The following is a 26,098-nucleotide window of genomic DNA, read 5'->3' on the forward strand; positions in this document are numbered from 1 at the left end:
GACCTCATTTTTTACTCATTTATTTTTTATTTTTTTAATTTTATGATGTTATGGTACTCACCATACAATATTTTTTACTCATTTAAAAGACTATTACTCGGTGTTAGCACAAACAGAAACTTATGAAATGGGAACTTATGCTGGAGAGAGTGAAGTTAGTAGAATGTTTTCTGGAGAGCAATGTGGCAAGTATATGAAAATCCTTGAAACTTACTTAGCTCTTTAAGAAATATTCAGCGTAGTAGACAAAGTTACATTAAATGATGTTAATGATAGCGTTATTTATAGAAAAGAAATAAGCTAAGTGCCTGTGATACTGTGACTTATAAGAAATACATGTTTGGTCATTCAGACGACCAAAAAATTATCTCTCGTATGTATTTGGTCTTTGTATATATTTTGCATATATATGTGGACTTGCCTACAGTTCCTGACTCATAGCTCCCCAAACCCTGGGAATTTCCTAAGTGTTAAGAATGATAAAGATGTCTTTTGTTGTGTTAATGAAGGGACTTTGGGAAACCACTTAAGGATAGGGGCTGATTGCCAAAGGAGCCAACTAAGGGGAGCCTGGGTGGCTCAGTCAGTTAAGCATTCCACTCTTGATTTTGGCTCAGGTAGTGATCTCAGGGTTGTGAGACTGAGCCCCATGTTGGACACCCCTGCTGAGCAGAGAGTCTGCTTGAGATTCTTCTCTCCCTCTCCTTCTGCCTCCCCCCACCCCACCACCACCACCACACATGCTCTCCCTCTCTCTCTCAATTAAAAAAAAAAAAAAAGAGGAGTCAACGAAGTGATTAGAGGGCTGGAACTTTCAGTCCCACCCCCACCCCCACCCCCGACCTTTGGGGAGGGGAGAGAGGCTGGAAGTTGAATAAATTGCAATGGCCATGATTTAATAATTTCATCAACCATGCCTACATAATGAAGCTTCCATAAAAACGCACAAGGATGGGGTTTGGGGAGCTTCCAGACTGCTGAAGCTGAGGAAATATGGGGAGAGTTAGTTAGAGCACTCAGAAAGAGCACAGAAGCTCTGTGTCTTGTCCCCATACCTTGTCCTATGCATTTCTTCCATTTGGCTGTTATAAGTTATATCCTTTTATAATAAACCGGTAATCTAGTGAGTAAATGGGTTTCCTGAGTTCTGTGAGCCACTATAGCAAATTAATCAAACCCAAAGAGGGGGTCATGGGAACCTCTGATTTATAGGCAGTTGGTCAGTTGTATCAGTAATAACCCGGATTTGTGACTGGTATCTGAAGTGGGTGCAAGTGGGCGGCCCTTTCACAACTTTAAAAGTACATATTACTGCTTCTCCATTTGGAAATTTCCTATCATTCAAGAGTCACATCAAATGGCACTTCTTTGAAGAAGACTTTTCTGTTTTCCCCACAGAGTTAGATGTCCCATTCATATCCAAGCTCTCAAAGGCAACTTAAACTTAACACTGTATTATCCTGTATATGTTTCTATGACCGTGAGGTACCTGAGAATAGGATGTATATCTTATTCTTCTTTGTGTCTCTATCATCAACACAGTGCCTGATATAGAGTGGATGTTCAATAAGTGCTTTGAAATGAATTAATGACTGAATTATGGAGAATGAGTTTGGAGACACCTAAACTGTAATTTTCAAATCTATGTAGGAACATTGAAAATGACCTATAATATACCTTTTGGTAAAAAAAAAAAATTGTTACAAAATCAAATTCACATTCTCACCATCAAATATATAAAATTACGTCAGCATGGGGCAATAGTATACTACCTATATTTACCCATGTTTACATAATTGTGCATTGTATAACCTCTCCCTCGTCAGATGGTTCTCTCTGAGTATATTTTATTTATTTTAAGCCAATAGAACTTGAAAATAGGAAAAACAAATTGATTTATTAATGAGGTAGTATTTTTCTTTTGTTTTTGTTCAAATGTTGTTTATACAACACCCCTTCATGATTTAAAAAAGAAAAAGCTTCAGCAAACTAAGAATAGAAAAAAAATTCTTCAATTTGATTAAAAAAAAATCTACAGAATACCCACAGCTAACATCATAACTTAATGTGAGAAAATGGACAGTTTCCCCCTTAAAATTGGGAACAAGGCAAAGATGTCCTCTCTCACCATTCCTGTTCAACACTGTACTAGAAATCCTAGTTGATGTAATAAGACAAGAAAAGGAATAGTGGCTGTACCAGACTGCATTCCCACCAACAGTGCAAGAGGGTTCCGCTTTGTCCACATCCTAGCTAATACCTGTTATTTCTTGTGTTGTTGGTTTTAGCCATTCTGACAGGTGTGAGGTGATATCTCATTACAGTTTTGATTTGTATTTCCCTGATGATCAGTGATGTTGAGCATCTTTTCATGTGTCTGTTGGCCAGCTATAGGTCTTCTTTGGAAAAATGTCTATTCATGTCTTCAGCCCACTTTTTCATTGGATTATTTGTTTTTTGGGTGTTGAGTTTGATAAGTTCTTTATAGGTTTGGGATACTAACCCTTTATCAGATGTATCATTTGCAAATATCTTCTCCCATTCCATAGGCTGCCTTTTAGTTTTATTGATTGTTTCCTTTGCTGTGCAGAAGATTTTTATTTTGATGAAGTCCCCATAGTCTATTTTTGCTCTTGTTTCCTTTGCCTTAGGAGACGTATCTAGAAAGAAATTGCTATGGCCTATGTCAAAGAGGTTGCTGCCTGTGTTCTCCTCTGGGATTTTTATGGTTTCATGTCTCACGTTTAGGTCTTTATTCCATTTTTAATTTATTTTTAGGTGTACTGTAAGAAACTGGTCCAGTTTCATTCTTTTACATGTTGCTGTCCAGTTTTCCCAACACCAGTTGTTGACGAGACTTTTTTCCATTGGATATCCTTTCCTGCTTTGTCGAAGATTAATTGCCCATATAGTTGTGGGTCCCTTTCTGGGTTTTCTATTCTGTTCTATTGATCTCTGTGTCTATTTGTTGTGCCAGGACCACACTGTTTTGATTACTACAGCTTTGTAATATAACTTGATATCTGGAATTGTGATGCCTCCAGCTTTGCTTTTCATTTTCAAGGTTGCTTTGGCTATTTGGGGAAAGTAGTATGGAGGTTCCCCAAAAGGTTAAAAATAGAACTACCCTATGACCCAGCAATTGCACTACGAGGTATTTGCCCAAAGAATACAAAAATACTAATTCTAAGTTTAGTATAAGGAGTAGAACCATGCTTTCTAGGGCAGGTCAGTCGGGCTCACAGAGCTAAATGCATCACAGATCCTACCCCTGTGACAAAACTCATATATTTATATTCTTTTTCATGTCACTAACACAGCAAAGTGTTTTCTTATGTCCACAAAAACCATCAAGGGGCACCTGGGTGGCTCAGTCGGTTCAGCTTCTGCCTCCAGCTCAGATCGTGATCCCAGGGTCCTGGGATCAAGCCCTGCATTGGGCTCCCTGCTCCGTGGGGAGCCTGCTTCTCCCTCTGCCTCTCTGTCTTTCTGTCTCTCATGAATAAATAAATAAAATCTTAAAAACAAAGACATCAAGCTATTCCAGACTCTTGACTGGACCCCAGGTAGGGTTTACCACGGTGTTAAACCACTGCTTTTTATAAAAGAGAGTGGGAACAGAGCAATATTGGATCAGTGAGTGGAAAAAGAAGCTGTTGCGCTGGGGTTTTAAATTTTCCTACCATAATTAATACATCTGCCCTCTACAAATGTACCTTGATTGTATTTCCTGCCTAAGCACATGACTCACACATGTGAACAGGAAGTTCATACAAGAAAAGAGAATGGGGCAGTGTTGCTCTTCTGTTCCTTTGAGAAACTCAGAATTCCATGGGACAGAAGCTCTCTTAGGACTGTTCTCAACCTTGTCTGCACATTGGAATAATCTGGGGAACTCTAAAAAACACTAAGGCCTGGTCCCTACTCCCAGAGACCCTGTTTTAATTGCTCCTTGTCTAATATGCAGACAAGGTGAGATCTGCTGGTAAGAGGTAGTGTGCTGGCCCCAGAAAGCTCAGGGCACCAGAGTTCATCCCATCAACCTCAAAAGTCTTTTCTCCACACATTCTTAGCTAAATTGCAAAATGCTTGAAGACAGCGGCAGGAGTTTACCTTTATTTCGACATCGTCTAACAAAGTCCAAAGTTCAATATACTGTTCCTGATTTTGTTTTAAAGATGCCACGTCATCCTCATTTATCAACTGGAAAGCTGGGGTTAAAAACTATAGGGCCAAGGTCTCCACACCGGCTGCACATTAGAAATAAGTGGTGGAGAGTTTTATTGGCATCACAGGCCAATAACACCAGAACTTCTAAATGGCCTGACATCAGTATTTGTTAAAGTTCCCCAGATGATTCTTTAAAAGTACCGTCAGTGCTGAGAACCACTGCTGTCTACCCTCTTCTAAGTGTTTTTGCATTCATTCGTCTTTTATTTTTTTGGAGGGGAGAGAGTTAAAAACCTATTCATCTAAGGGTGTTTATTACTTAATTTATATTTTATTTTGTTTTAATTTTATAGCATATTGTATCCACTTGGTATCTTTTTTATATTACTTTTTTATATTATATATACTCTTTTTTTTAAAGATTTTATTTTTAAGTAATCTCTACACCCGACGTGGGGCTCCAACGTACAACCCTGAGGTTAAGAGTCGCACGCTCTACCGACTGAGCCAGCCAGGTGCCCCTACATATACTCTAGAGCTTTGCTACTGGAAATGTAGTTCTTAGGTCATCAGCATCGACGTAACATAGGGGTTTATCAGAAATGCAGAATTTTGGCAGCACTCCAGATTAATCAATCAGAACGTACATTTTGGCACAAATCACCAGTGATTCATATGCACATTAAAGTCTGAGAAGCACTGCTTTGGTATGCTTTAAGGATTTTAAAAATTCAGATTGACTAAAGAATCTTAAAAAAATTTCCAGCATTAAATACTCATTAAATCCTCAGCATTCATAAGGGGTTTATCATTTTAAAGCTATTTCACTCATAAAGTAATGTTAAAGTATGAAAAATCAAAATGATACGTTAGCACCTACTTTCCACCATCAGTCTGAACTAATGTTAATGAGGAGACTAAGAATTGATTGAAATTATGTCTTGAGAACTTATAAATAATTACTACTGGAAAGTATTCAACAATAATAAGAAGGAGGCAAGGGGTAGAGTAAATCATATTCTCCTGTTTGGCAGGTGGAACAGAGAAAGAGGAAGAGAGATAGGAAAATGCAAGTGATGGTACCTGAGAATAAAAATATGGATGTATACTGGATCCCTAGGACCTGTCACAAGAAAAAGAAAAGGGCAGCCCTGAGTCCCCATTGTCTTATGGGACACCTGGCAGCAATGGTGGAATTCCAAAGTGCTTGGGATGATCCCATGTATGAAACCCCCAGTGAATTACTGAAGAGTTAGAGAAGTGGGGGAGAGCAGGACTCCAAATAACAAACCAACCAGGGGGTGGTAGGGAAGCAGGTCTCAGAGGAAATTCTTGAGGAAAACAGCATCGGCATGTAAAACATATTTAATCCAAAATTAATGAATGTTTACAATACCTCAGGATCCACAACTGCGTAACTGTGGAATGTGTGAGAATGAAGGTCCTTGTTTCCACAAGCATTTTAAGCAGCCCCTGAATTGCTTCTCAAGGATTTATTTATAAGACATAAATATATTTGGCACCTAACATGTGCCAGACATCACACTTGGCTCTAGAAATATAATGGTGTGGGTGTGCACATGTGTATGTATGTATATACATGTGTGTGTAAAATGTATTCCATATGATATGCAATATAATGGACACAGATGTAGGTGGTCTTAACAGAAGTCAGAGAGTTATGACAAAATATAGCTTCTTGATTTTCAAGGAAGCAGTTCATATGGTGCTGAAATTTTGCCAGGTGGATACTCAGGAAAAATCCCAGGTTAAGTCTTTAACAGAGAACAAGTCTAAACCACTTTGCAGGTAAATGCCAGAAACCTGATAATCAGGTAGAATGGGGACCTGACCTGATTGCATTGCCTGATAAGTAACTGGTAAACCTGGGTAGGACGCTTACCAAAGACACCAACCAGATGCATGGGCCGCACTCCAGGCCTACTGAATAACAATAACGATGACATCTGGCACTTACTGTACACCTGGCACTGTTATTACTGTTGACATAATTATCCATTCACTTACCCCCACAATAACTCCATGAAATGGGTGCTACTATATCTCCTTCTCAAAGATAAGAAAACAGAGGTACACAGAGGTCTAATGATTCTCCTCAAGGTCACACTGCTAGTAGGTACAGACCTAGGATTTGAACACAGGCTGTGCGCTTAACTTACATACTATGGGGGCGCCTGGGTGGCTCAGTCGTTAAGCGTCTGCCTTCGGCTCAGGTCATGATCCCAGGGTCCTGGGATCGCACCCTGCATCGGGCTCCCTGCTCCGCGGGAAGCCTGTTTCTCCCTCTCCCACTCCCCGTGCCTGTGTTCCCTCTCTCGCTGTCTCTCTCTCTGACAAATAAATAAATAAAATCTTTAAAAAAACAAAAAACTTATATACTATGTTGTGGCTGGATTCAAAAGCATAATTTTCTCTTAATTACTAAACACTAATTAACAGCCTTTTCAGTTCATGCCCAAAACTGAGGCATGGGGGTTCCACCAGAGGATAGTCACTCTAGGTCTGAGTAAGAACTATTGTCAAATAAGAGTTAGTTCCCCAAGACAGAGCCAAGGCACAAAAGGACTGCAGTGTTTTTCAACTAAGGAATGCTATGAAGCCATGTGTGTATGTACGTATGTATGTATTTTAGAGAAAGAGTGAGTGCCTGAGTGGGAGGGGCAGAGGGAGAGGGAGAGAGAATCTCAAGCCGACTCCATGCTGAGCACAGAGCCCAAGGTGGGGCTCCATCTCACGACCCTGAGAACATGACCTGAGCTGAAATCAAGAGTCAGACGCTCGACCAATTGAACCATCCAGGTGCCCTACTATGAAGCCATTTGTAAGTGACCGATCAACACTGTGTTTGTGTGTAGGAAATATGAGACACACCTGGACACCTTAATACCATTCACTGGTTTAGGAAGTGAGTTTAAAAGCAAACCCAGTGAATGCCTGCCTCTTTGAAGATGAGTAAAGGAGGTTGATATTCTTTGGCATGTAAGTAGCTTAATTATCTTTTAAATAGATGATAACTAAACTTAGTGACAAGTTGCAGGGCTGGATGTACATATTAATAACTCAATTTAAAAAACTGAATACAATGCAAGGGTAAGAAATACCAGTTGCAGGTGCCCTCTGCCCTCTTCTGAAGACAGGCCTTTGAACTAAATTTGATTTTTCAAGTGAAAGAAAAGTTGAAAAGAAAGAAAAGCGCCAGAATTTATATTCTATTTGAGGACTAGGATTATTAGAGAATTATTTAAATTGAACTGGAATTCAAAGAGAAGAAAGAAAGAAAGAAAAAAGAAAGGAAAGAGAAAGAAAGATAAAGAAAGTAAAGAAAAGGAAAGAAAAGAAAAGAAAGAAAAAGAAAGGAAGAAAAGAGAGAAGGAAGGGAGGGTGGGAGGAAAAAGGAAAGACAAGACGGTAAGGTCAGAGAGGACTGAAAAGGGGATCCCTGGAAGGAGTTGTAAGCAAGTGTTCTAGATCACGTACTCATTAATGCAGACCAGGAGCAACCACTTTAAATTTCCTAACCACATTACATTTTCTTAAGTTTGTTATCTTGTTACACTCCACCCTCACTGTGCCCCCCCACCAAGATTGTTTACCCTCTTTCAGATAGCCACAAAACTCATTAAGTGAAAATGATCTCTGTGCCATTTTTATTTCCACAGACATCAGTAAAGTACAAACAAGTGATACCTGTGTCCTATTTTGCTCCTAGCCTGGGGCGGGGGGAGGAGAGCGTGAGGAAGAACCTGAATAGAACCTGAGGTGACGGCTGCTGAGAAGAGGGCAGCATGCTGGATTCTAGCAAGTTTAATCACTGTTAAGCCCATCATATTTCCTGACACAAGATAAAATGTCTCATTGCTGGAGGAGGTCATCAAGAGGACATGACCACCGGTTGACTGCACTCAGGCAATTGGAGGCTCCTCACCCCTTCCCCTGCCCCTGGGCAAATCTCCATTGGTGAATTCCACCTCTGGGTAACCAAATCAGTACTGAGGGCAAACATTAACTGGGAATCAGTAAGCCTGTCATCCCTGTACAGTGGTAACTGTCAATATAAATTGCTTGGGGGGCATAAAGATAAGCAGTCCAAAACTGCACTGAATGTCCAGTAAAAACGTCAGATCCCTCATGGTGGATGACAGCACACTACCGAGAACTGAACAAGGTAGTCTCTTCCCAATCCATGCAGCTGTGCCCAACATTGCCACCATCTTAGATACCTTGGCCAGAGTCCTAGGAGTGTACTGTGCTGTGCTGGACTTAGCAAATGCCTTTTTTCAGTATATCCCTGACCACTGAGTCACAAGACCAGTTTGCATTGACAAGGGAGAGGCACCTGGGTCTTTCGAGTGATTCCCTAAGGCGCCGTGCACAGCCCCAAAATATTTCATGGGATGGTAGCCTGAGACCTGCCCTGTTTTCCTTGCCCACATCACTAAAATGGGTCCATTACATTGATGATATGTTAACATGGGAAGATTTGCCTCTGCTGGAGGCAAACCCGGAGGCTTTGCTGGAGCCTGTGTGAGAGAGAGGATGGGCAGTGAACCCACAAAAAACTCAGGGTCAAGGGAGCTGTCTGGTCAGATGAGACTTGTGTTGTCCCAGAAGCTGTGGTTGATAAGGTGCAAGGCTACCCAATCCCTAAGAATGTGAATGAAATGCAGGCTTTGCAAGGATTTAGGGACTTAGGAGGACTCTTATTTCCCACCTGGCACAGTGTCCCCATTTCTTATACCACCTGGTAAAGAAAGGGCACATGTAGGACTGGGGATCAGAGCAGCAAGCTGCCTCTGAAAAGGCCAAAATACTAGTAAAGCAGGTTAGAGTTCTGGGCATCTCCCAAGCAGGACTACCATTTGAATTAGATGGGTCTGTGACTCTGAATATATGGGCTGGGCAGCAGTACCTGAAATAAGACAAGGAGAGAGTACTCCTAGGATTTTGGTCTCAGCTCTGGCAAGAGAGCAAAAACCTGCCTCACCCGCATAGAGCACCCTTCCAGATTAAGCCTCTCAGTAAGGAACAGAGCACACTGTGGTAAGAACTTCCCTGCCCATCAAGAGATGGGATGAGAATACGTTCCATTTACCCACCTCTGCCATAGCTCAAATTTCCACGGTGATTAAGTGACATGCCTATTTGCAGCAGAGGTGCTCCCGGTCCACCAGTCTACTAGAAATGCAGGTGCTGCTAGGACCTGTGGAGGATGTAGATCCTCCAGATGCCCCTGCCCCTATACCTGCTGTGTCCCTGTAGCCTGTAGGGAGGGAGTGGGGAAATTCTAGCTGACGCCCAGTATACACCTGGGTCTAGTCAGGGCAATCCCTTCAAGAGGACTACAGTCACTAGTTTGCCCAAAATTTACCCCATCTGGGCTGGAAACAGGAACAGAGTACAGTAACCAGTGGGCTGAACTCAGAACAGCTTGGCTGGTGATTCATGAGTTCTGGCTGTTACTCCTTTGTTAACCTTTTGCATTGACAATTGGGCCATTCTAAAGGGATGAAACCTACGGCTTGGACATTGGGAAGCCAAGGGGTGCTTGATCGTGAATGAGCCTTTGTGAGTATCAGGATATGTGGAAAGACATTTGGGTTCCCCTATAAGGGCCTGAAGTATAACTCACTGTTTTCTAGATCCCTGCTCATAAAGCACTGACATCCCCCGGCAATCAGGAAGGTGATACCTTAGCTCGTGTCACCCTTGAACTATAGGGACTCAAGTTAACTCAGTAACAGCATGTCCTGTGTCTTATAACCGATGCCAAAGGTGACTACCAAAGGAATCTGGTGTTCTCAACCAGGGAGGGATTGGCAAATTGATTCTATTGCCTCAGTCTCCCTGAGTGAAGGTTATACGTATACCCTGGTTTGTGTGGACACAGCACCTGGCCTAACCCAAGCTTTCTCTGTGAATGTGCAAACCAGGCTGCCACCGTTAGGGGGTTATAGAAGCTGAGTACCATGTATGGACACCCTCATCAGTAGACATGACGGGGTGGTCCCATTTCAAAGGTCATGATGTGCAAGACTGGGCAACAGTCATGATAGTGAATGGAGGCTCCAGCTCCCCTAGAGCCCTCCGAGTAGCAGGGTTGGTAGAAAGGAAATAAAAGGAGATGAAATTACTAACAGGTGAATCCATTTTGGCCAAGTAGACGAAAGTACTGTCCCAGACTTTAACACATTTGCATGATCAACCAATAAGTCCTAATTACCCCATATGCCAGACTGGGGACTCCTCCTAAGGCCCTCGATACTGTAAAGGTGTGGACGTTGTGGAACCCAGCCATTGCCCCAACTCTCACCAAGATGAGCATGCTGTGCTGTTGAGAACACCAGACCCTGAGAAGGGCATTATCTACTGGGATTTGCAATGGTAAATTCTGCTGGGATGGGTGAGTTACTTCGCACTGGGATCCCATTGTCCTGCTACAAGCTAGACTTGTTGAAACATACTATACCTGCAATGGAATATGTACCATCGAGAGAGGGGGAGAGGATGGGGGTCCTGGTCAGGCATATCCCACCCCAGTCCATCTCACACCTGAGAGTGCTGCCTCGCCTGGCCAACCTTGATGGTATACGTGACCTGGTCCAATTCCTAAAACTGCAACCACCCTAACGTCTAAAGATCAGGCCTTGTCATTCTTGTAACAGAGGAACATCTCCCCATACAAGTTCCTACTAAATATCTGTTTGACCTGAGACTCTGCTGCTCCTTTGGTGTCCAGGTACACGATGGGCACCTGACAGAAATTCCTTTCTATGGTGGGCTCACCCCTATGTCCAACAAAGAAATCAATCCAACTGATGGCTATGTGGGAAGCTGCCCATCTCTAGCTCCTCAGGATTGCCATGGTGAGAATCACCCCTCCAAGAAAAACACTGAGAGGCCCTAAAGCCGTACATTAAGGAAGAACAAATTAGGACTAGCATTCTTGGTTCATCTGATCTTACCAACACTGATCCAGAAACCTGGCCTGGGGCACACAGTACCAATAACACTGGGCATGGGTCTTCTTTTCCTGTCTGTCAGACTACACAGGCAGCCCATTAACCTCACTGGAAGGGTCCTAGAAATACCACCGTCGAGCCAGATTTGGGATGGGTTTATGGATATTTGAACACCCAGGCACCCCTACGTTGGGAGGAGAGAAAAGTCATTCGAAACAGAACCAACACAACTCTACTGGGAATACAGGAGGGATGTCACTGGAACTGTGTGGTCAGTCACTCTGCCATATTAAAGGAGAGTGACCAGTTTGGTACTAACTGGTTGCACCACCCAGGTATTTATTGGGTAGCCCGGAAAGGGGCCTACTGGTTGTGTGGAACAAAATTTTGGCCACGGTTCCCACCTGGGTGGTTGGACCACTGCACCCTGAGTTTTCCCTGGGCATAGGGGAGAGTTCCCCACACCCGTGGAAACAAGACTTGCCAATTTCCCTCACCTCAAGGCTAGATGGACACGCTGTGTTTTCACTGACACGGACTACAGCCGCTGTCTTCGTTTCCTCCATTGGCCCGGTGGATGTTATAGTACATATAGAAGTCCTTACGAAATTCACCCAGCAAGCATTAAATGATAACCAACAAACCTTGTCCTTACTGAATACTGCAATAGCTCTAGTGGGAAGAGCTGTCCTCCAAAATAGAATGGCTTTGGACATTATTTTTGCCTTAGAAAGAAGCACCTGTGCCATTATCCAAACAGAATGCTGCGTGTTCATACCTGATGAGTCTGCCTATGTATCACCTATACTAAATCACATGAGAACATAAGTGAACACCGTGAGTGAGCCAACCCCCAGACAGGGAATTTAATCAATCAGTGGTTCGGAGCCTGGGGTCCGCGGTGGGGAAAAAAAATTGTTTTGGAAATCATTATCTTAGTCTGTGTTTTCTTTTGCATGTGCCTACACTTTTACCGTGGTATCTGCCTCCCATGCAGACAGAAAGACACCAAATGGGCCACCTGCATGATAGCAAACCCCCTTGCTGACTGCTCAGGGGACAGCATAGAAGAGGGGGCTGTGTGACATTGTAAAAGCTGGTCAGGAGAGGTGGCATACTGGGGGGAAGTCCTCAAGAGGCTGTGCCCACACGTTACCCAGGAGCTGGACCTTTAGAGACTTCTTGGCATGTACATCTTGCTGGCCTTGCTAGTGATGTGGTGCTGAGACCATGTGCGTGGTACTGATTGAATCCAGTTAACATATACAGGTGTGGAGATGTACTTGTCTTGCTGCTGCCCAGGACACGCCACATATGTAAGTTCCCTTGCTTATTTAAACTTGCCATCTGCCACCCTGCAGTGGCCCACCTCTTTCTTGGTCTCTCTCTGCCCTCCATGAAGGGGACCAGTTTCAGATTACACCTGGGATGCTCCTGAGGTTGCAAACTAACACTGCTGGGCGCCCAGTTTCAGTGCGGGTTCCAAGTACTGAAGAACCAGGAGACTTACCTGGAACCTCCAGAGCCCTCCAATGTCATCAGTCCTTTCAAAGCAGACTGGCTCCAGGCCTTCTTCCAGGCAGCACTTGATAGAGGAGAGCCCACTCACACCTCCCCCAATCACTGCAATCCTTTTCTTGGTCATGGTCTCCGGATATCTTTACCAGGCTAGATCAATGTAACCTGTCCAAAACAAACAAACAAACAAACAAAAAAACAAAAGACACAAAGCACACCTCAGTGAACACATTTCAGGGAAGAAAGATCTTGGCCATGGCATCCTCCCAATAAATGCTGCGACAACAGGTGCTTTAGGAGAAGCCAGATTCTGCTGTCTCCCGGGGCATAGGGAATTGCTCCGAAAGGGATATGGGAGCCCTGCGTCCACAAGACCTCAAGCTGAGAGCCCTGATGTGGCAGCCTAACTCACTGCCTTTCCTGTATTGCCTGGGGAATCCTTCAGCTGCCATCCAGAGCCTGCACTGCACTTTCGGCTGTTGAGGAAGAAAGATAAACCAACAAAGTGCAAACAGCCAACAGCCAATGGGGAGTAATTATTCCTCTCCACCTCCTTCCAGCCAAAGCCCTGCAGCTCAGGGGCACTCACTCCCTCCTCCAGCGAGAATATTACGTGGGCCAAACCTGCTTTGAGCCAAAAATAAATCCGACGACCTCTGTTTTGGATTGTAGTTGCCCGGAGGCTCAACCACTGTCTCTATAGAGACACAGCAACCCTGTGTTTCCATCCCAGCCCTCTCCACATCCACTTTTAACTTCCTTGTATCTGCCTTAAAGTGACAAACTCCTCCTGGTGAAAGGGAAACTAGCAACAACCTCAAAGCAAGTCTTGCTCTAAAAGCTTCAGTGGAGAACACCTACCTTTCAGGATGTGTTAAAACAGATCCCGGAGCCTCATCCCTCCTCACCACCCCACTCCCACTTCACAGATGGGCTCTTTGGTTCCAGGTTGCTGGTAGAAATTTACTTAAAATACCTGTGCACTAAACGGGCCGCTGCAGTTCAGTGAGAAATGGATCACGTTTCCCACCTAAAGGACCTTCTACCTGGTTGGCTGAGTTGTTAAGCGTCTGCCTTTGGGGCAAATCAGCATCTCAAGATCCTCGGTTGCAGCCCTGCATTGGGTTTTCTGCTCAGTAGGGCAGTCTGCTTCTCCCTCGGCCCCTGTGTGTGCTCTCTTTTAGTCAAATAAGTAAATTTTTTTTTTTTTTAAGTGTTTTCTCAGGGCACCTGGGTGGCTCAGCTGCTTAAGTGTGGGGTCTCCATTTTGGCTGGGGTCAGGATCTCAGGCCCGGGAAATTCAGCCCCGCCTAGGGCTCAGGTTTAGGGAGTTGCTTCTCTCCCTCTCCCTCTGCCCCTCCCTGCGCGAGGTCTTGCTCTCTTTCTCTCTCAAATCTTTTTTTTTTTAAGTGCTTTCTCTCACACAGTTACATCAGTAATTAAAAACATAAAATGTCCACTTTAAAAATGGAACTTAATTTTTTCAAATATAAGATCATGCAGAAGAGGCCAGTGCAACGGATGTAGGATATCACACACCGAGTCAGAATCAGGGCCCATCCAACCCACCAGTCTGTTTTGACATATGTGAGGAGTTTTTGGAGAACTAAGCAGTGGCTGATGCCATCTATTTGTTTACCTTCTACTTACTTCCTTAGCCAACTTGGCTCATGATGGTTTGATGTCAGTAATGTCAGTCCCGGGTTTCCAAAGTATCCTTCATGGGCCAGTAATGATCATTTCTCAAGGGCTCACCTTGTACCCTTCAAAAAACCGGATGGGAATGAACCCATGTAATCTCTCAGCAACCCAATGAGGCAAGTACTATCATCACCCCCATCCTCCCAGTAAGTGGAAAGGCAGGGATGCAAACCAGGCAGTTTAACTTATAAATGAGTTATTCGTAAACTGGATGATTTTGAATGCGCTAGAGATGCCTACATACAAGAAAACAGGTGAATACTTTTATAAATTGAATATTAACCTCTCCCTTACTGAATCAATTTCACAATTTCAGAACAATGCAAGAATCACTTTTAAAACTTAATATTGTAAAATGTAATTTTATTTTAATTCTCTACTACTTTTTGTTTTACAAGTAATTACTTTTAAATTTGGCAATTATGTTTTGTGTGGGGTTTTTTAAAAAGATTTTATTTATTTATTTGACAGAAAGAGAGAGAGAGCACAAGCAGGGGGTGCGGCCAGCAGAGGGAGAGGGAGAAGCAGGTCCCCGCTGATCAGAATGAACTGGATGTGGGACTCCACCGGGATCATGCCCCGAGCCAAGGCAGTCAGTTAATCAACGGAGCCACCCAGGCGCCCCTGTTTTGTGTTGTTTTTAAATTACTTGTAAAATGTTTTAAACCTTGACTCAAATTTCCTCAGTCTAACTGCCATTTGCAAGTGAGTCAATTTCTTCACTGGGCTGTAACAATATATGCAAACTAATGGACAGGTTCAACACAATTACTCACTCATGCTATTAGGAAAGAGCAATAGCACAAATGACAGATACAATAGATAACAGTGAGTAATTCCAAGGTAATATATATGAGGCTTTTGGAGGAGAGTGTGTGTGTGTGTGCATGTGTGTACATATGTAATTGTACAGAGGAGTTTCTGCAAAGGTCTAACCGAGGAGGAGCTTTTGAATAGTTTAGCGTCACTTCTACTCAGATGTTCTCCCGTGTCCTAATTCTTTCTGTTAAGTCTGCATTTTGCATTTTACATTCATTCAATATTGTCCTTTGGAGGCCACTTCTTTTAAGATGGCAGCTATAAAAGATAGAAAGAGCTTAGCGTAGATCTTATTTGAAGAACTGCCAAGGAAAGCTTCTTGATTAGCACTGGACTGGGACATAACTTTTCACTTTCTTAATTGTGCCTTTGGTGAGAAGTTTTAAATATTGATGAAATCTATTTAACAGTTTTTCTTTTATGATTAGTACATTTTGCTCCTATTTAAGAAACCTTTGCACATCCCAAGCTCATATAGCTTCCTGTGTTTCCAGCTAGAAGATTTATAATTTTAGATTTTAAATTTAGATCTATGATCCATTTTAAATTAATATGAATGGTCTAAGTGTAAAGGTCAAGGTGAATTTTTTTAAGAAAAATTAATAGCTTTATTTTTCCTCAATATACATTTAGAAAAAAGGTCGAAGGAAAGGTTTCATGAAATAGACCAGAGGACTATACACAAAGTGGAGAGTTCCAAATCAGAGAGACCGAGTGCACGGACGGAGCACTCTTCCCCAAGGGCCACAGCAGCCTAGGACCTTCCAGTTGAACATTTGCCCATCATCATCACAGCGGTGACTTTTTTTTTCCCCTATCTGGATGTTATGGTCTTCCAGCAGCATTCATTCTAGGACCCTTCTTTCCCCTTGAATTGCGTCGGTGTCTTGGTCATTGGTCATATATGTGTGAACCTGTATCTGGACTCTCTTCTGTCTCACTGGCCTATTTGTTTATCCTTACACCTATAGCATATGGTATTAATTACTTTAATCTAAAATTTGAAAACTGGTTATATACATATATTCCATCTTTGTGCTTATTTTAGAGATGATTTTGACTATTCTGATTTTTTTCAATTCCATATAAATTTTAAAATTAGCCTATCAATTTCTATCAAAGACGCCTCCTGGGATTTGATTAGGATTACATTGAATGTACAGACCAACTTGGGGAGAACAGACATCCTAAGAATTGAATCTTCTAATCTGTAAAATAGACTATTTTTGTCTTTTAAAAGGTCTTTTTTGATTTCTCTCTGTGTTGTGTCATAATTTTCAGTGTGGAATCTTGCACATTTGATTTAGTCCTGTGTATTTTATTTTTAAAATCCTATTGTAAATGGTGTTGTTTTTACATTTTCATCTTCCATTTATTTGTTGCAAGTATGAAGAAATACAACTGATATTTGTGTATTGACTTGTAGCACGTGGCTTTGCTAAATTCACTTATTACTTCCAGTAGTTTGTAGATTCCTTGGATAGTCTACAATCATGTCATTTATGAATAACCCGTTACCGTTCTCTTTCCAATTTTTAATTTTTTTTCTCTCCTTATTGCGCTCGTTAGGACCTCTAATACGGTATTGAACAGAAGCAGTAATAACAGACACACTTGTTTTGTTAGGAAGAAATGGTCACTATTTTATCATTAAGTGTGATGTGATTTGTATGTTTTAGGAAAATAATCTTATCAAATTGAAGAAGTTTCTATTCTTAGGTAGCTAGGACTTTTTATTATGAATGGGGGTTGAATTTTATAAACTACTTCTTCTGTATCGATTAAGATGATCCTATTGCTGAAATTATATTGAATAATTTTTTATTTTATTTCTTTAAAGATTTTATTTGAGAGACAGAACGAGCATGGGGAGTGGGGGAAGGGCAGAGGGAGAGAGGGAGAAGCAGACTCTCTGCTGAACAGGGAGCCCAATGTGGGGCTTGATCCCAGGACTCTGGGATCATGATCCGAGCCAAAGGCAGACGCTTAACCAACTGAGCCACCCATGTGCCCCTTGAATGATTTTTTTAATGTTAAGCAAACTATGTCTTTCTAGGATAAACTCACATAACCATGATGAGTATAGTTTTATGGAACATTGTATTTGATTTGTTAAAATTCCACTTGGAATTTTTTTCCATTAAAGGGATATTGCTCTAATTTTTTTTTTGGTAATGTCCTTGATAGGTTTTGGTATCAAGGGTATGCTGGCCTATCTGAAAGATTTTGTGTAGAATTGTTGATCTTTTTCCTTAAAAGTTTGGTAGCATTTACCAGTGTCGCCGTCTGGATCGGGTGTTTTGACTGTTGGAATGTTTTAAATTATGGATTTAATTTCATTAAAAGAGGAGTATTCAAATTCTCTCTCTTCTTGTGTCCATTTTTGTAAGTTGTGTTTTTCTAGAAAGTTGCCCATTTCATCTAGGTCGTCAAATGTCTTGGCATAAAGTTATTCATGATATCCTCTTTTTTTGTTTTGAGAGAAAGAGAGAGAGAGAGAGAGAGAGAGAAAGACTGTGTGCGTGCGTGGGAGGCAGGTGGGGAGGGGCAGGGGGAGAGGGAGAGAGAATCTTAAGTAGGCTCCACAGAGGCGACACAGGGTTCGATCTCATGACCCCGAGATTAAGACCTGAGCCAAATCAAGAGCTGGACCCTTAACCGACTGAGCCACCCAGGCACCCCCCTCATATTATTCTTTTAAAATGTGTAGCATCTAGAGTGATATTGCTTCTGCCATTCCTAATATTAGTTATTTGTTTTTCTCATTCTTCTTTTTCCTTGATCAATTATGTCAATTTTTAATCTTTTTAAAGAATTGTCTTTTGGCTCCTTTGACATTCCCTATTTTATGTCTTTTTTCTATTTCATTAATTTCTGATTTTGTGTTTCTTATTTCCTTCTTTCTACCTTTGCTTTTTCCTAGCTTGTAGAGATATTTACTTAATTCATCAAATCTCCATCTGAGAACTACTATAGCGGCATCCCAGAAATTTTCATATGTTGTATTTTCATTAGTGTTCCTTTCAAAATATTTTCAAACTTCTACTGTGATTTCATCTTTGATGAATGGATTATTTAGAAGTTACCTAATTTTCAAATAATATGGGATTTTCTAGATATTTTGTTATTGATTTCTAGTTTAATTTTGTCATTAGAGAATATAATTTTATTTATAGAATATAAATATATATTATTCTATATAATCATAGAATTAGAGAATATAGTTTTATTGCTTAGCATATGGGATATTGTGTTCAGTGTTTCGTATACATTTGAGAAGATTGTGTAACCTGTAGCCGTTAAGTATAGTGTTCTGCAAGTGTCCGTTAGGTTAAGTTTAGTAGGAGTGTTGCTCAAATGTTCTATAGCATTACCAATGTTTTGTCTATTTGTTCTATTAATTATTGAGGAGGTATGTTAAAATTTCCATATATAATTCTAAATTGGTCTTTCCCATAGAGTTTTGTCAATTGTTGGCTTCATAAATTTTGAAGTTATATTATTAGGTGCATATATATTCAGGATTATGTCTTCTTCCTATGGAATTGATCTTCTAGTTATTATAAATTTCCTTCTTTTTTTTTTTAAAGATTATTTATTTATTTGAGAGAGCGAGAATGAGAGAGAGAGAGAGAGAGCACATGAGAGGGGGGAGGGTCAGAGGGAGAAGCAGACTCCCTGCTGAGCAGGGAGCCCGAAGCAGGACTCGATCCCGGGACTCCAGGATCATGACCTAAGCCGAAGGCAGTCGCTTAACCAACTGAGCCACCCAGGCGCCCTATAAATTTCCTTCTTTTTTCTTTCACTGCTTCCTTAAAATTTACTTATTAATATAGCCACATCAATTTTCATATGGTTCCTGTTTGCATGGAATATCTTTTCTCATTATTTGATTTCCAATTACTTATGTTTAAATCAAGAACATATTTAAAGTATGTTTTTTGTAGGCAGGATATTGTTGGGTCTTTTTTTTTAATAGTCTGACAATCCTTTTCTTTCTTTTGAAAGATTTACTTATTTATTTAATTTTTTAAGTAAGCTCTACACCCAGTGTGGGCCTTAAACTCATGACCCCAAGATCAAGAGCTGCATGCTCTACCAATAAGCCAGCCAGGCACCCCAACAATCTTTTTCTTTTAAAGGTTAATTAGTCCTTTTAAATTTATTGTGATTACTGATGTGGTTACTGAAAAATTGATTTATTTTTAAATTTTACACGTCTTCTTTGTGTGTTCCTCCTTTCCTGCTTTCCTTCAGTTTAATCAAGTTATGTTTTAGTTCTTCATTTTTCCTCTGTTATTATCTTTTTAGATCCACTTCTTATATTTTTCATGGTTGTTCTAATGATTATAATATCATCCTTACTTTATCACTATCTTGAATTATTATTTAACTGCTCCACAACGTAAGAGTCTTACAAGAGGATTCTTCTAATTTCATCTCCCTGAATTTTGTATTATGGTCATACATTTTAATTCTACATGTTAGGAAGCCCCTAACACGTTGACAGTATTGTTGTTTTACATGGCAGATAGTCTTTTTAAAAGAGTTTGAAATGAAAATTGGAAAAACACCATTTTTATCACATCAAAATATCAAATCACTGGCGATAAACCAAATGAAAGATGTACAGGTCCTCTATGCACAAAGTGGGGGAATATATTGGAGAAAATGAAGGAAACCTAAATTAATGGAGTGAGGTACCATGTTTATGAGAGTCAATATTGTAAAATGTCCGTTTACTGCAATTTAGTCCTCAAATTCAATGCAATGCCAATCAAAATCTCAACACGTAGGCGAGTGTGTGTGTGTGTGTGTGTGTGCGTGCGTGCGCGCGAGGCTGATTTTAAAATCTTAGCCAAGACACCCGAAAAAGAAAAAAGCTCACCAAAGATGTGCCGATGGCAAAGAAGCTTTTTCATGGATTGAAATAACTTATTATATATATTAAATATTACATATTTATATATTAGAACAATCTCATTAGCACATTTAAAGCTTCAGCTCCTGTACTAGATCACCTCACAACCAGTTGCATTCCAGCGGCCAAAGCAAGTTAATACAGAGTCAGCCTGTTGGAAGGACCTGAAGACAAATGGATAAAGGCATAGATGTATAATCATTTTATAGGATATGAATAGTCACTTACAGGGAGAAAGTGAACAGTTGGGAACAGTAATACAATCTACCAGAGCTGTCTATCCATGACCCCACCACTGAGTAGGTAGCCCACATTGTATATATGTGTGTGTCTGTGTGTGTTCTGTTTACTTTCAGAACCTGTATCTGTGGGCCATGCTTATGAGAAAAACACTCTGGAACAATTTTTGGTGGATTCCCCAAGCAAATGAGGTTATGATGGGACCTCAATAATGAGGGATAATTCCTCATTTCTTGAGTCTCCATCAGTGAGATGTAGATACTTGGGTGATCACCAGGTTCATTCCCAACTTAAGTTTTTTGGTCCTTCACAATACCCTGGACATTCAAATTTGTGTTTAGTTAGCTCCTTATAAAAAATTATTTCATTTAACTTTTACAACATCATTATAGGGTAGCTGTTATTATCCTCATTATAAATTATTATGTATCTAGGCCTTCCAGAAGCACTCTCTGATTGTTAAAACTCTGATTATGAAGATTAATCTTACATGCCGGTTTTGAGCAGTTTTGGGGGACGGAAGTGGGAGAACTCCCTGGCATCAAAGTTACAACAATGCCTCAGGAATACAGGTATGTGTGCAACAGCTGTGCTCAGTTTTTAAACCCAAGACCCAGGCTTTATGGGGTTATAGCTTTGGGCACTCGTCAACCAGAGCAGGAGAGAATTCCTTGGATTCTAGCCTCTAGTAGCAAGATCACACTGTCAAAAGATATGTCAAAAATGATAAAAAGATTTTACTTATTTATTTTAGAGAGGGAGAGCGTGCACAAGCACGGGGTGGGACAGAGGGAGAGGAGAGAATTTCGAGCAGACTCCGACTAAGCACACAGAGCCTGATGCAGGGCTCGATCTCACAACCCTGAGATCAAAACCTGAGCCGAAATCAAGAGCCAGCTGCTTAACCAACTGAGCCACCCAGGCACCCTTGGCAACAAAAAAATATTTTAATGTAGCCTGAGTCATGAGAAACATTTTGCTTCATGGTTATTATGGAGATGTCCTTTTCCTTCTGCGGAAATACGTCACAAAAGTTCAATTCCAGAGTTGGCAAACTCAAAAGCCTTCTGTGATTAGCTGTGTGGATTACACAACAACACACTTCTAGATGAAAGAAAAGAGTGTGAAACTGCATGTGCTTAATTCCAGGCAAGACATGACAGTAAAAAGTTATTCAAATAAAAAGGAGAACACACAGCGCTGTAATCCAAAAGACCGGCGGGCAAATTTTGACTTGTGGCCAGTTTACAATCTTTGTATTTTGTCCTCAGAGATTTATGTGGTATTATTCCAGTATTATGCCCTCACCTTTGGTATTAAAGAGTAGTGGCAACTTTCTAAACTGACTCAGCAAGAGTCCTGTAAACCAGATCCACGTTGTTGATATACGCAAATGTTCACTCTCTATAGTACATTTCCTCTGAATTTCTAGGCTTTAAATTTATTATGTTATTTGATGCAAAAGATGTATAACAATATCAAGAGTCAAAATGAAATTTTCTCCTTTCTTGAGAGAAAGAAAACTCTTTTTTTAATCCCCGTAGAATGATCTCTCCATTTGAGGGCCCTGACCTAGGCCTAACCTGAGCCCAAAGGTCTAAGTCCATGTACCTAAGAAGAGGTTTGTACAAATTTTCATCCATGGTCACAGCTTTTATTCGGGCTCTACAACTGATTTACTGGATGCTGCCAGCCGGTATCCTACTGTTACCCAACAGGGACGTAATGGCCAACAAACAATTTGTTTGCTAACCTGTGCATGATCACGCTTGTTTTCATAGGGTGGGCAGATGCTAAGACCCATCACTAGCGTGATCCGGTTACCATTAATCTTACCGAGTTGCTATTGCCAGAGGATTTACCTTCTCCGTAGAGGACCACGACAAATTAATATGAAACCATGATTACATAGCCTAAGTAACGAATTATAAAGGAATTGGGGTTAGATTTTATTCTGGCAGTTAGCACGGACTTCCTAGAAAACAATGTTGACTAAGTTTGCCCATCTGGGAAATGTCTTCTCTGTGCTTCGGGTTTATGACAATCACGGCTCCCGGACTTTAGAATCATTCTACGGGCACCTCATTCAAACATTCCGCAATACTATTTATTGAGTGCATATATGTGCCAGGCACTGTTCTAGGTACAGATTCAACAAATCCTTAAAGTGAAATCCTATCTTCCCTTCCTCAAACCAGCTGTTGTCTCCTGTGTTCTCTATCTCAGTGCTGGCAGCAACATCCACCTAGTTATCCAAGGCAGAAGTCCCTGGAGTCAATATCAATATTTCTTTCTTCATCAGCCCTCTATCCAATCAATGACCAAGTCCCCGCCAGTGTACCCTCACCAATCTCAAGAATCTATTACTCCTTTGCTAACCTTGCTTCAGTGCCTTTGCCCTGTTGGGTCTCTCTGTCTTGAACAGTCTTCTTCCTGACTTCACACAGTGGGCTCATCATTCAGATCTTAGCTCAAATGTCATCTTCTTGATGACATGCTCTTCAATCCACCCTATTCAGAGCTGCTTCCCAGCCCTATTCTTAATCTCATTACCCTCTTTTACATCGCATTACCTTCTTTTACTATCTTGTTACCACCAATACTACCTGATAACTTATTGGTACCCTCCCCACCGTTTTGTCTTTCTCCATCACTAGAATCTAAGCTTCATAAGTGCGGAGACTTTCTCTGCCTTGTTCACCCCTGTTCTGAACACCGGGGATATGGCCAGTATATCATTCTGTATTGCTCTCATCTGGCAAAAGTCCAACCCCAGTAAACTCCAATTCTCTAACTATTCCCTACCTGCACTCAACACACACCATGCTGGCTGGTCTCATGACCATAAACCTTGCTGCTGCTTGGCAATACTACCATATTTCTCTAGTCAATTCACTATCCCACATCCCAGACAACGATTTCACACATTTCCCTCCTAAGACCTCCAAAATCCAGAATCCCCTTTCCCGTCCTCAAGCTCATCTGATGACCTTGCTTCTTATTTCACTTAAACAACAGAAACAATCACTGGATCACCTTTTATAGACTGAAGTATAGTTGACATTAAAAGTGAATTCTGGATGTTCCTCAAACCTCCTCCTTCTTAGTCTTACCCCTCCATAAGTGGAAACTCCACTCTACCATTTGCTCAGGCCAAATCCCTGAAATCATCCTTTATTCCTGGACTTTTCTCAGATGCTCAATCCGTGTACCTTATAGACTCTACCTTTTCAGTGTATCTAGTGTCTGACCAGTACTCACCATTCCACTGCCACCCTGCTGGCCCAACAACTATTCTCTCTTGCAACGGTCTCCTAACTGGTCACTCTACTACCACTCTACCCCCTTCCATTGACTCCTTTCATGCACCATCTAGAGTAAAACTTTTATAGGTATTATCTTACTAGCAGCTGACTTTGGAGTTTCTCAGCTACCTTTCCTAGCTGTATTTTCGACGTCAGACTCAAATCTACCAAGAGAAATTCTAGCTTAAAGCTAGGACCCTGTTGCTGCTATTATGCTAAAACAAATGCACTTTAAGTTAAAAATAATAAAGGCTCTTTTGTTTGAGTGGCAGGTGGTTGATATTGCTGCTTTAGTGAATAAGTCTACCTACAGAACCTGGAGGGGAGGAAAAAAGTCAAACACGGAGATCAGCATGGAAAAATCACTCATGAGCAACCACAAGGGGCAGAAGCCCCGCAGAGAAGCCAGGAAAGGATACAAAACTCATTTATGGTTTTGAAAGAACATCAAGTAGGAAATCAGTTAGCCCCATTATGTGACTGTTTCTCTTTCACCTTAACATTGGTAACTACCCGATTTTTATTTGCTTACTGCCTGTCTTTTCCTTTTAAAATATACACTTAATTTAAAATATAAGTCTAATATAAGTATATTTTACTTGCATGTTTTGCAAATGAGACTAGTGGCCTCTGTCTTCAGTGCCAAGAGTGCTTGACACGTGGTAGGTGCTCAAAACAGTGCTTTGGGTTTTTATGAATAAATCAACCCGAAGACATCTCTTTTGTAGCTCAGAACTAATTTCTCCCTTTTATTTTAGGGGTAGATGGGACTGGGGGGAGGGGCGTGCAACTTCAATCTGAGTTTACTGAAGGTAGAAGCTTCAAGGTTAACCTAATGGGACTAGTATTCTGATGACATTACCCAGAGAGTAATATGCTTCCTATTCTAGTTTACGTCATCTAATGTGAGGACAATTCTGGTACCTATTTATAGGGTTACTGGGAGGGTTAAATGAGAAAATAAATACATGTAAAACCCTCAGGGCAGCACCTCTAACTGCATCATTAACTGCAGTTATTTGGTTACTACGATTTTATGTCAGTGGTACACTCCTAATTATAAATTACTACCTCATAAATCCACTTAAAGGTGATGTTGACACGGTGACCCCTAATCTAACACATTGCTTCAATTTGTTCCCCATAATTCACTTGAGAAATCCATTGTGGTAATGACAATTTTCATGATTTTAATTTCCTACCATTCAGAAGTTCCTAACTTTGGTCTATGGCCAACAGGGATTAAGTAGGAGGATTTCAGGGCGGAAACCAATTTATCACTGGTGCAAACGGAACCGAGCACACCATGCTTTCCATTCTTGCTGGGAATCGCTGGAGGACAGGGACCATGTCTTACTGAATTCCATAACCCCAGAGCCCAGCAGAGTATGCATGTACCTGGCCCATAGTCAGTATTGCTAATAAACGAATGGTGAGCATAGTCTGACCTCCGGACGAGCCGAGAGCAGGCCGAGCACAACCGGAAAGAGCGAAAATGAAAGCCTGAAAGCGGACTCCGAGCACCGCTTTGCGCCCGGAAGTCGGCGCAGGACGCGTCCTCTGGCGGCGGCTGCGCGCTGGGGCCGGCCGGGGCGCGTCGGGCAGGAAGCGCGCGGGCGCCACGGGGCGGAGCGTCTCTGGGCCGCATGGAGAGCGTGGGTCCCGCGGCGTGTGGGGGCCACGCGCCCGGCTTCCTACGTGCGCTTCAGACCCGGAGCCGAGGCGAGGCGGCGCGGGCACGGGTGCAGGAGCAGGACCTAAGGCAGTGGGGCCTGACAGGTCAGTGGCCCCGGCCCAGCTTCCTCCCGGGCCGGCCAACTCGTTGGCGCTCGCCTTTGGCGGGCGGGGGCATCCCGCGCCAGGGACGGGCCTTCGGCGCCGCGGGTGGGCCGTCCTGTGGGTTTTTTGTTTGTTTGTTTGCTTTTATTTGCGGGCTTCAGGGTCTTTCCTTCCCGCCCCTGCGGTGGGGCCGGGCACAGGACCCGGGCCAGGGGCCAGGCGGCCGTTGCCCCTGCCTGCGCAGCGCGGGGTTGGCGGCCGCGGAATGAATGAGATACCGGGAGGGGAAGCGGGGCGCGTCCGCGGCCCGGCACACTGGCCCCATGGCGGAGGAACTCGGTGAGGCCGCTGTGCTGAAGGTAAGACCTTTCTTTCTGAAGATGCAGAGGACGTGCTGGCGCTCCAGGAATGTGTGTTTCAAGTTTCTGTTCCGGTCGGTTTGGAGGCCCAGCCTGGGGATTTCATGAGTTGCTCCTGTAAAACTATCAGAACTCGTCTACTTGCTTCAGCTGTCTTCGTTTACCGTGCACGGGCCGTTGTTTGATAATTTCCCGTTGGTTAATTCTCCCGCAATGCTCTATTTTTTTATTTTTTTAAAAACGATTTTATTCATTTATTTGACAGAGACACAACGAGAGAGGGAACACAAGCAGGGGGAGAGGGAG

General features: G+C 42.0%; 1 protein-coding gene across 1 annotated transcript in view; it reads right to left on the reverse strand.

Annotated features, from left to right (window-relative positions):
• LOC114197359 (flavin containing dimethylaniline monoxygenase 5) overlaps positions 1 to 25,131 on the reverse strand; it is a 41,510-nt gene extending 16,379 nt beyond the window's left edge. The window contains exons 1-2 of the mRNA XM_028088387.2: positions 25,053 to 25,131; positions 12,661 to 12,833 (exon numbers count right to left, since the gene is read on the reverse strand). Of these exons, the coding sequence (XP_027944188.2) occupies positions 12,661 to 12,795 (135 nt within the window). The 5' untranslated portion in view covers positions 12,796 to 12,833; positions 25,053 to 25,131. The remainder of the gene's footprint in view (positions 1 to 12,660; positions 12,834 to 25,052) is intronic.
• Between the last annotated feature and the right edge of the window lie 967 nt (positions 25,132 to 26,098).

The sequence above is a fragment of the Eumetopias jubatus genome, unplaced genomic scaffold (assembly GCF_037043125.1).
Source record: "Eumetopias jubatus isolate StellerSeaLion01/CBP00866 unplaced genomic scaffold, mEumJub1_p1.0 scaffold_254, whole genome shotgun sequence".
In the NCBI taxonomy this organism is placed as follows: Eukaryota; Metazoa; Chordata; class Mammalia; order Carnivora; family Otariidae; genus Eumetopias; species Eumetopias jubatus.